The sequence below is a fragment of the Oryx dammah genome, unplaced genomic scaffold, assembly GCF_014754425.2.
Source record: "Oryx dammah isolate SB20612 unplaced genomic scaffold, SCBI_Odam_1.1 HiC_scaffold_17, whole genome shotgun sequence".
Taxonomy (NCBI): Eukaryota; Metazoa; Chordata; class Mammalia; order Artiodactyla; family Bovidae; genus Oryx; species Oryx dammah.
The window spans coordinates 6,194,810-6,206,671 of NW_024070201.1; the positions used below are offsets into that span (position 1 = coordinate 6,194,810).

Consider the following 11,862-nt stretch of genomic DNA (forward strand, 5'->3'; position numbering starts at 1 on the left):
GGTCGGAGCCCGGGCGCCGCCGGGAGCGCCCGCGGCCGCCCTGGGCGCAGGGGGTCCGGCCGCCCGCCCGGCGTGGCCGCCTACCCCCCGCCCTCGGGAGCGGCGGCGAGGCCGCCCCTCGCCCCTCGATGCCGGACAGCTAAGGCAGAAAGGAGTCTGGCGGGGAGGGCCGAGTCCACGGACGCCCGCCTCGCGTCAGCCCGACCGCACCGACGGGAGTGCTCCTGTGGGCTCACGGCGAGGGTGGACCTAAAATGGTACCCGTAACACACATTGACTTAATAAGGATCCAGTTTTTCTTTAAGAAACATGAACTTGATACTTTTCACTTCTTAAACGTGCAAAATCCACTTGGAAGACATAAACCAGTTTTGTGATTTGAAGCTTAAAGACTAAATCTGTGACTCAGTCTAATGTACTAAGTAACCAAAAAATTGCCTTTGTTTAAAGTGAAAACATTTTTTTAGTACTCAGATTTGCCACATAGTCGTGAAAACTTCAATGGGGAAGAAGTCCACGCTTAACTTCAAGTATTGCCCTGTGTACCTGTCTTATCCTTGATGGGATGGGAGCCTTTCTTTGTTGCCCCTGTGCCTGGGACCTTAACTTTCACTTTGTGATAGCTGACCGAATAAGAAGTAAATGGGTGAGGAACTCACACCACGCACCTGGTTCTCTTTGTGGCAGTATCATACATGCAAGGAGTCCACTTGAAATCACTCAAAAGCCATGAAAATGTGTTGGGGTTTTTTGTTTGTTTGACCGCGCTGCTTGCGAACTTGTGCCTCCAGCAGTAGAAGCAGGGAGTCCACTGGAGTGCCAAGGAATTCTCCAAAATTTGTTTCTTATGTCACACAGTCTGATTTTTTTAAAAAGCTGCTTTGCTGAGATACCCCATTCCATAAAATGTGTCCATTCAAGCAATCCATTATTTTTCGTTTATTCACAGGATTATGCAACATCACTCTGATTTTAAATCCACTAGTTCATTATCAAGAAAAACTAGCTTCCTGTTTTAATGATTGTGTCTGCAATGCTAGTGAAACAGATGTGTAAATAGGATTAAACAAGAAATGTTCCCTTGAGCAAAAAAAAAAACGAAAACCAACCACCTCTTCCTCCAGCCTGACCAGTCAGTTCAGTTCAGTCGCTCAATTGTGTCCAACTCTTTTAGACCCCGTGGACTGCAGCATGCCAGGCTTCCCTGTCCTTCACCAACTCCTGGAGTTTACTCAAACTCATGTCCATTGAGTCGGTGATACCATCCAATCATCTCATCCTCTGTGTCCCCTTCTCCTGCCTTCAGTCTTCCCCAGCATCAAGGTCTTTTCCAGTGAGTCAGTTCTTCGCATCAGATGGCCAAAGTATTGGCATTTCAGCTTCAACATCAGTCCTTCTAGTGAATGTTCAGACCAGATTTCCTTTAGGATTGACTGATTGGATCTCCTTGCAGTCCAAGGGACTCTCATGAGTATTCTCCAACACCACAGTTCAGAGGGAGCTGTATCACTTGGTGTGGAAAGGTAGGCCAGGGAAAGAGGCCTCAGGCCCTCAAGATTTTAAGGCAAGTTTCTAATCAGCTGCTCTGGATTCCACTTTCATGTGAAGAATGAGATCTGCCTCCATGATGCCCATGCCTGCTTTTATATTTATCCCCACCCCATCCCCAAATGAAGCCTCCCAGGGGGTGTTAATGGTATAGAACCCACCTGCAGTGCCGGAGGCATAATAGACATGGGTTCAGTTTCTGGGTCAGGAAGATCTCCTGGAGGAAGGCATGGCAACCCACTGCACTATTCTTGCCTGGAGAATCCATGGACAGAGGAGCTTGGAGGCTACAATCTAAGAGTCGAAAAGAGTCAGACACAACTGAGTGACTTGCAGTGCACATCCCCAAATGTCAAATGCATTTAACCACAAATTTATAAGTTCTGGAGTTACAGATGTTTTAATTCAGATCCCAGATCCACCATTTACTATCTCTGTGACATTGGACAAGTGACTCCTAGTCTTTAATTTCTTTAATGTTGGGATCAGGTAATGACACCTACTGCATATGTTGAGACAAGGAGTCAGTGGACATAAAGTAAGTATTAATACTTAGCCCAGTTTTTGGCATGTCGTGAGATCTGCATAAATGTCAGCTCCCATCGTCCTGTGTTCACAGACTACTTCTCACGGCCTCTCCTTTGCCACAGCGCTCCTTGGGGACACTGCCGGCAGCCCCTTCCTCTCACATCTGATAATCAATCCACACAAACAAAGCCTTTGCGCACAAACTATGGATTAAGTTTTTCAACTAAAAAAAGAAACAACAACAACAAAAAACCTTTTTAAGAACGAAAGTGATTGAAAACCTGGGATTGTAATGCAAGTTGTCCTCTCACTAGAGTATTTATTACTATGAACACTGTAATTAAAGGGCTTAGGATAAGGCCGAGGTTGCTTTGTTCAGTATTGTTTCACCTGCCGTTCAGTTGAGAACAAAATTACTTTGATAAGTGGATTTAAAGGCTGTCTGGAGTGATTTATGTTCTGTAAGCACCTCAGTAACATCAACCAAGATTTTGTAATTGACTATTCCTCATCTATAAATTTCAGTCACAGGTCAACAAGGGATAAAGATAACATGAATTCAGTCCTTCATCCCCTCTGTTCCTCTCTAGCTCCACTTTTAGAGCAGTAATTAACCCAAGGCTCTTTGAGACAGGGAGTTGCCTTCTTCATACACAGACCCATGGTATCCCGGATCACTTTCTACATCCGTGTAGATCACTCTCTGAGAACACTAGTCTTGCAATGACTTGCCCTCTCAGCTACAAGGGACTGTCTTCACTTCAATTTAGCGATCTGCACCTATGTCCACACCCCACCATCATCCAGAAATCCTCTTAATTGTGAAATCAAGCTGTATTATACTATTCCCTTAATGATTCATACCTCATTTACTATTAGCCTCTGTCTTTTCTACCAACCTATCACTCCTGTTTTCACTTCTTTCCCAATTCAGGTTAGAAATTGTAACTCCTTGCTTCAGCCTCCGTTATCATCTGTGTCCTCAAGTTTATTGTATTTCGATAAGCTGGATCTATTAAACTGGATTAATCCAGTCATCTGTCTTTTCCATTCTAATACCTGAGGCTGATAGGGGGCCTGGGCTCCACATTCATTAAAAGCCTCAAATGAAACTTGTGACAGTTACAGCAGTCAGAGTGGCCATCATGAAAAATTCTACAAACAGTAAATGCTGGACAGGGTGTGGAGAAAAGAGAACCCTATTGCACAGTTTGGTGAGATGTAAATTGATACAGCCACTATGGAAGACAGTATGGAGTTTCCTTAAAAAGAAACTAGGACTAATACCACCATATGACCCAGCAATCCCACTAATAGGCGTAAACGCTGAGGAAATCAAAACGTGACAGTCTGTCCAAATGAAGTTATCCTGTCATCCCAGATATACCTATGCAATTACAAGACAACATTCACTAGAAACTTAAACTTTGTCCCTTTACTAAATGACACCATCTGTAATGCATTATGAATTAATATTTTAAGTAAATTCCATAATTATGGAATGAATAGCACAATTTTATTGTGTAGTAATGATTGTCAGTTATTAATTTGCAAAGTATAAGGATTTGAAACATACTCTGATTTTGTAACCCTCCCTTGGCATTTCAGCACGCTCAAATACACAGGGGGGCTTGAAAAGAGGAAGTGTCCAGCCCTTTTCCACTCAGCCTCCAGAATACCTGGCTGACACCCTGGTTCCTGGGAACAGCTGGAGGTAATCTCACAGGCAGGTAGATTGGTTCCCCTCCACATTTATAGTCCCTAACCATATTTCCCGGTGTCCACAGTCAGCTTCTCACTCATATGATATTCTAAACTTTGCCACTCTCCTCGGCATGTTTATGCATCATCCCCCTCCACCCCGACTTTCACAAAATCACATCACTTCCAGCTGCTCAGGGAACAGGAGACCACCATACACAAAAGACCTAGAAGTCTTCCCCTGAACCTCAGATATACAGATGACACCACTCTTATGGCAGAAAGCAAAGAGGAACTAAAGAGCCTCTTGATGAAAGTGAAAGAGGGGAGTGAAAAAGCTGGCTTAAAACTCAGCATTCAGAAAACTAAGATCATGGCATCTAGTCCCATCACTTCCTGGCAGATAGATGGGAAAACAATGGAAACAGTGACAAACTGTTTTCTTGGGCTCCAAAATCACTGCAGATGGTGACTGCAGCCATGAAATAAAAAGACGCTTGCTCTTTGGAAGAAAAGCTATGGCCAACCTAGACAGTATATTAAAAAGCAGAGACATTACTTTGCCAACAAAGTCCGTCTAGTCTAAGCTGTGGTTTTTCCTGTAGTCATGTATGCATGTGAAAGTGGGGCCATAAAGAAAGCTGAGCACCAAAGAATTGATGCTTTTCAACTGTGGAGAAGACTCTTGAGAGTCCCTTGGACTGCAAGGAGATCCAACCAGTCCATCCTAAAAGAAATCAGTCCTGAATATTCATTGGAAGGACTGATGCTAAAACTGAAACTCCAATACTTTGGCCACCTGATGCGAAGAACTGACTCACTGGAAAAGACCCTGCTGCTGGGGAAGACTGAAGGCAGGAGGAGAAGGGGACGACAAAGGATGAGATGGTAGGATGGCATCACTGACTTGATGGACATGAATTTGAGTAAGCTCTGGGAGTTGGTGATGGACAGGGAAGCCTACTGTGCTGTGGTCCATGGGGTCGCAAAGAGCTGGGCATGATTGAGTGACTGAACTGAACTGAACCTGCAGAAACATGTATACAACTGCACAAGCCCTTTTCTCCACAGGTACATTTTTGGGACAAGCAGTCTACATGCCTGTTCTTCACTTCCTCACCTTTTGATCATTTACCCTTTGACTCAACCCATCTGAAACTGAACTTTTTACCCCTACCCTTGTCCACCTTATACCACACACACACCCTCCCAAGCCACATCCTCCTTCTGATTCACCATCTCAGTTAATGGCATCAGGATCCACCCACTTGTTCAAACCAGAAGATTGAATGTCCTCTTAATCACCTCCCTGTCACCATCCAACCAGTTAATACATGTGGTGATTTTCTTTCATATCTTTGAAAGTCTACTGCCCAACTCCAGGTCTATTTCCACTTAGACTTCACTTCCCATCACTTTCTGCAGAGCTTCCCAGATCGTGTCCCTGCTTCTAGTTTTGCATGGTTGCATCAGACATCTATTTTGACTCTAGTTACTCCATCAGACTGACTTTTCCAATGTGCAGGTCTGATCATGGTGTGATAGCATTCAAAACAAATTCAGCTCCCTTGGCATAGTATGCAAGGCCCTTTGCTTCTCTCCTCCACTGAACTCTTAAGACTCACTTATATAAGTTCTGTTTTCCAGGCTTACTGAACCACTTATGGTTCCTTGAATAAGCCATTTGCGCTGTCGGCTTTGGCCTCCGCAGGTGCTACTCTTGTCCTTCGGAAACTTTTACTCCCTTTTCACCTGGTTTCCCTTGGTACTTGAATTGCAAAGCTTCTCAGTGGGAAGTCCTCCTGGGCTCTGCCCTTCTCACTGGCCTCCACCCAACAGCAGCTGAGAGGCCGCTCCTCTGGGCTCTCACAGAAGCCACCCACCGTTTCCGTCATGGCTTTTATCATAGTCATAATATTTGTGTGTTTCTGTGTCCCCTACACCACTCTGGGAGCTTCTACAACAATATCTCCCATCTTTTATTCTTATGCCAGTAAATGCTTAACAATAGACACTCAATAAAAAGACAAGAAGGAAGGGAGAGAGGTAGGAGGGATCCCAGAGCTCCAGAGTAAAGATTTGGGTTTGCTGCCATGACTCTGATTGTGAAAATTCAGTCTCTACAGAACAGATGTTTCTATATCATATACCTCCAGGACTTACAACATTTAATAAATGCTAGTGAATTTGCCTGACTTTTCAAATGTTCTTGATGGAATGAAAGGAACAGTTAACATTATGCCAAACACTGGGCTAAGTCATTTAATCCTTATAACAATTCTTTAAAATTAAAAATTCAAATTAAAAGAAACCTGTTATAGATGAAGAAATAGAGGCAGAGACAAGCTTGCCAAAGTTGTCCTGCTAGTAGATGGTAGAGCTGAATTTGAATCTGCAGTTTTAAGTCCAGAATTCAAACTTCTGATGAGACATATTACATTTAATTTCAGATAATTTCAAAAGGGTTATTGACAAATTTATACATATAGAAAGATAAGAGGGTATAGGAACTCTGTCATCTAAGAAATATTTTATTTATTTCTATTGACTAATAAGTGCTATCTTAGGGTTATAAAGTCTTAGTATTAAATGTCAAGGACAATCTGGATTGATATTGGGGAAGTCCAGCTGAAAGCGTAAAGACACAATCTTTTGTCCCAAAGGAGATGCTTGGAAACATTTTACTGCACAATATAATTTTAGGGCTTTTCATACCGTGCGGGACATAGATTACCTCAGTTCATGAGACTCTAACTTAAGAGTTCACAGGAAGGAGAAGGAAACAGTTCTAGTACCTGGAGTCGGACATCATGGAGCATTATACCTTGCTCAGGATTCTTTGTAGCCCTAACCTTTATGATGTGTGGGGGGAGGGGATGGGGACTCTAAATCTTGCAGAATCCATCACTGTCTATTTGTAAATTCTCTATCATAGTGACCTGTACTCAGCTTCTCTTTGGTCTAAAGCTGGAGAACTCTTTTCTTCCATCTCTTCCTCATGATTTCTCTTCACTCATAGCTTCAATAGCTTCAATGCTTCTGCTTATTCCCTTCTATTTTTGGATCTTCCTAATGGTGTGCTAACTATAGGAGTGGATAAAATTAAGATGAAACATTTGTATAAGTATTGTAGAGTGCTGACTTTCTGCCAGGCATTGGTAGTAATTGGTATAATGATGCCTATTTCATAGGATAATAAAAAAATTAAATAGGAAGTATGAATGAGTTTTTATTATTGCATAATGAGGATGAAGAAGCGCCAAGATTTAGTTGACTTGGGATAATTCAGTACAGTTCAGTCACTCAGTCGTGTCCAACTCTTTGTGATCCCAGGGACTGCAGCACACCAGGCTTCCTTATCCATCACCAACTCCTGGAGCTTGCTCAGACTCATGTCCATTGAGTCAGTGATGCCATCTAACCATCTCATCCTCTATCAACCCCTTCACCTCCTGCCTTCAAAATTGCCCAGCATCAGGGTCTTTTCTTATGAGTCAGATCTTTCCATCAGGTGGCCAAAGTACTGGAGCTTCAGCTTCAACATCAGTCCTTTCAATTAATATTCAGGACTGATTTGCTTTAGGATGAACTGGTTGGATCTCCTTGCAGTCCAAGGGACTCTCAAGAGTCTTCTCCAACATCCACAGTTCAAAAGCATCAATTCTTCGGTGCTTAGCTTTCTTCACAGTCCAAATCTCATATGCATATATGACTACTGGAAAAACCATAGCCTTGACTAGATGGACCTTTGTCAGCAAAATAATGTCTCTGCTTTTCAATATGTTGTCTAGGTTGGTCATAGCTTTTCTTCCAAGGAGCAAGTGTCTTTTAACCTTATGGCTGCAGTCACTATCTGGAGTGATTTTGGAGCCCCCCCAAATAAAGTCTGTCACTGTTTCCCTTGTTTCCCCATCTATTTGCCATGAAGTGATGGGAGTGGATGCCATGATCTTAGTTTTTTGAATATTGAGTTTTAAGCCAGCTTTTTCACTCTCCTCTTTCACTTTCATCAAGAGGCTTTTTAGTTCCTCTTCACTTTCTGCCATAAGGATGGTGTCATCTGCATATCTGAGATCATGGATATTTCTCCCAGCAATCTTGATTCCAGCTTGTGTTTCATCTAGCCAGGCATTTTGCATGATGTACTCTGCCTATACAGCCTTGACATAATCCTTTCCCAGTTTGGAACCAGTCTGTTGTTCCATGTCCGATTCTAACTGTTGCTTCTTGACCTGCATACAGATTTCTCAGGAGGCAGGTAAGGTGGACTGGTATTCCCATCTCTTGAAGAATTTTCCACAGTTTGTTGTGATCCACACCGCCAAAGGCTTTGGGTAGTCAATAAACCAGAAGTAGACATTTTTCTGGAACTTTTTTCTTTTTCTGTGATCCAGTGAATGTTGGCAATTTGATCTCTGCTTTCTCTTCCTTTTCTAGATCCAGCTTCAACATCTGTAAGTTCAGTTCATGTATTGTTGAAGCCTAGCTTGGAGAATTTTGAGCATTACTTTGCTACTGTGTGAGATGAGAGCAATTGTGCAGTAGTTTGAACATTCTCTGGCGTTGCCTTTCTTTGGGATTGGAAAAAAATGACCTTTTCCAGTCCTGTGGCCACTGCTGAGTTTTCCAAATTTGCTGGCATATTGAGTGCAGCACTTGCACAGCCTCATCTTTCAGGATCTGAAATAGCTCAGCTCGAATTCCATCACCTCCACTAGCTTTGTTTGGCTCACTTGCCTTCACATTCCAGGATGTCTGGCTCTAGGTGAGTGATCACAGCATCATGGCTATGTGGGTCATGATGATCTTTTTTGTATAGTTCTTTTGTGCATGCTTGTCACCTCTTCTTACCATCTTCTGCTTTTGTTAGCTCCATACTGTTTCTGTCCATTATTGTGCCCATCTTTGCATGAAATATTCCCTTGGTATCTCTAATTTTCTTCAAGAGATCTCTAGTCTTTTCCAGTCTGTTGTTTTCCTCTATTTCTTTACATTGATCACTGAGGAAGGCTTTCTTATTTCTCCTTGCTGTTCTTTGGAACTCTGCACTCAAATGGGTATGTCTTTCCTTATCTCCTTTGCCTTTCACTTCTCTTCTTTTCTCAGCTATTTCTAAGTCCTCCTCTGACAACCATTTTGCCTTTTTGCATGCCTCCTGTACAATGTCATGAACCTCTGTCCATAGTTCTTAAGGCACTCTATCAGATCTAATCCCTTAAATGTATTTGTCACTTTGACTGTATAATTGTATGGGATTTGATTTAGGCCATACATGAATGATCTAGTGGTTTCCCTGCTCTCTTCAATTTTAAATCTGAATTTGGCAATACAGAGTTCATGATCTGAGCCACAGTCAGCTCCTGGTCTTGTTTTTGCTGACTGTAGAGAGCTTCTCCATCTCTGGCTGCAAAGAATATAATCAATCTGATTTTCGTACTGACCATTTGGTGATGTCCATATGTAGAATCTTCTCTTGTGTTGTTGGAAGAGGGTGTTTGCTATGACCAGTGCATTCTCTTAGCAGAACTCTGTTAGCCTTTGCCCTGCTTCATTCTGTACTCCAAGGCTGAACTTGCCTGTTACTCCAGGTGTTTCCTGACTTCCTACTTTTGCATTCCAGTCCCCTGTGATGAACATCTTTTTTGGGTGTTAATTCTAGAAGGTCTTATAAGTCTTCATAGAACTGTTCAGCTTCCGCTTCTTCAGTGTTACTGGTTGGGGCATAGACTTGGATTATGGTGATATTGAATGGTTTGCCTTGGAAATAAACAGAGTTCATTCTGTTGTTTTTGAGATTGCATCCAAGTACTGCATTTCAGACTCTTTTATTGACTGTGAGGGCTATTCCTTTTTTCTAAGGGATTCTTGCCCACAGTAGTAGATATAATGGTCATCTAAATTAAATTTGCCCATTCCAGTCCATTTTAGTTCATTGATTTCTAAAATGTCGATGTTCACTCTTCACACCTCCTGTTTGACCACTTCCAATTTACCTTGATTCATGGACCTAACATTCCATGTTCTTATGCAATATTGTTCTTTATAGCATCAGACTTTTCTTCTATCACCAGTCACATCCATAACTGGGTGTTGTTTTCGCTTTGGCTCTGTCTCTTCATTCTTTCTGGAGTTACTTCTCCACTCTTCTCCAGTAGCATATTGGGCACCTACCAACCTGGGGAGTTCATCTTTCAGTGTCATATCTTTTTGCCTTTTCATACTGTTCATGGGGTTCTCAAGGCAAGAATACTGAAGTGGTTTGCCATTCCCTTCTCCAGTGCACTACGTTTTGTCAGAGCTCTCCACCATGACCCATCCGTCTTAGGTGGCCCTATGCTGCATGACTCATAGTTTCACTGAGTTAGACCAGTGAACCATGTGATCAGTTTGGTTAGTTTTCTGTGGTTTTCAGTCTGTCTGCCCTCTGATGGATGAGGATAAGAGGCTTGTGAAAGGTTTCTGATGGGAGGGATTGGTGTGGGGGAACCTGGGTCTTGTTCTGGTGGGCAGGGCCATGCTCAGTAAATCTTTAATCCAAATGGTGGAGTAGAGGGACGTGTGCTCATCTTCTCCTGTGAGAACTCCAAAATTGCAACTCACTGCTAAACACCATCAATAGGAGAATGTTGGATTCCACCAAATAAAGATACCCCACATCCAAGGCCAAAGGAGAAGCCCCAACAAGACAGTAGGAGGGGAGAAACTGCACTTAGAATCAAACCCTTACCAGCCAGAAACACTTGGAGAGCTCAAAGAAAACCTTGTTTGCACCAGGACCCAGAGACCCCACAGAGACTGAGCCAGACCTGCTGTTGAGTGTTTGAGTGTCTGTAGAGGCAGCAGTCAGTAGTGGCCTGCCACAGGGACAGGGGCTCTGGCTGCAGCAGACTTGGGAGGCAAGGTGTGAGAGCCCTACCATCGAGCCACTGAGCAGATGACCCACAAACTGGGGAACAATTACACCAAAGAAATTCTTTCACTGTTACAAAAGTTCTAGGACCCACAGCAGATTTCCCAACCTGGGGATCTGGGAAAGGGACTGAGAACCCCCTGGGAATTTTACTTTGGAGGCCAGTGGGATTTGATTACAGAACTTCTACAGGACTGGGGAAACAGGCTCTTGCAGGGCACAAATAAAATCTTGTGTGCACCAGGACCCAGGAGAAAGGAGCAGTGACCCCACAAGAGACTGAGCCAGACTTGCCTGTGAGTGTCCAGGAGTCTCTGGCAGAGGCAGAGGTCGACAGTGGCCTGCCTCGGGGTCAGGGGCACTGAATACAACAGTCCTGGCATAAGCCCTTCTGAAGGGGGGCTTTACCGCCATTACCCCTAACATAGTTTGGTCTCAGGCCAAACAACAGGGAGGGAACACAGCCTCACCCACCAACAGAAAATTGATATAAATGCATGAGAAGAAATTAAGGAACAGCTTTCAGGAGAAATTTCTACTTGACCTGATGTTGTTGGGATTGTTATTCAGTTGCTAAGTTGTGTCTGACTCTTTACAACCCATGGAATGTAGAACGCCAGTCTCCTTTGTCCTCCACTATCTCCTGAGTTTGCTCAAATTTGTATTCATTGAGTCAGATATGCTGACTAATCATCTCATCCTCTGCCACGCTCTCTCTTCCTACCTTCAATCTCTCCCAACATCAGGGTCTTTTCCAATGAATCATCTCTTTGCATCAGGTGGCCAAAGTATTGGAACTTCAGCTTCAGCATCAGTCCTTCCAGTGAATATTAAGGGTTGATATTCTTTAGGATTGACTGGTTTGATCTCCTTGCTGTCCAAGGGACTCTCCAGAGTGTCCTCCAACACCACAGTTTGAAAGCATCAATTCTTTGGCACTCAGCTTTCTTTATGCTTCAACTCTCACATCCATACATGACTACTGGAAAACCCATAGCTCTGACGAGAGAGACCTTTGTCAGAAAAGTGATGTGTCTCCTTTTTAATCTGCTGTCTAGATTTGTCATAGTTTTCCTTCCAAGGAGTGAGCGTCTTCTAATTTCATGGCTGCGGTCACTGTCTGCAGGAGCCCAACAAAACAGAATCTGTCACTGCTTCTACTTTTCCCCCTTCTC

General features: G+C 43.3%; 1 protein-coding gene across 1 annotated transcript in view; it reads right to left on the reverse strand.

Moving 5' to 3' along the window:
- Positions 1–5,672, reverse strand: part of YAP1 (Yes1 associated transcriptional regulator) — a 140,647-nt gene extending 134,975 nt beyond the window's left edge. Inside the window, exons 1-2 of the mRNA XM_040257781.1 lie at positions 5,530–5,672; positions 85–249 (exon numbers count right to left, since the gene is read on the reverse strand). Of these exons, the coding sequence (XP_040113715.1) occupies positions 85–249; positions 5,530–5,672 (308 nt within the window). The remainder of the gene's footprint in view (positions 1–84; positions 250–5,529) is intronic.
- Positions 5,673–11,862: the final 6,190 nt, after the last annotated feature.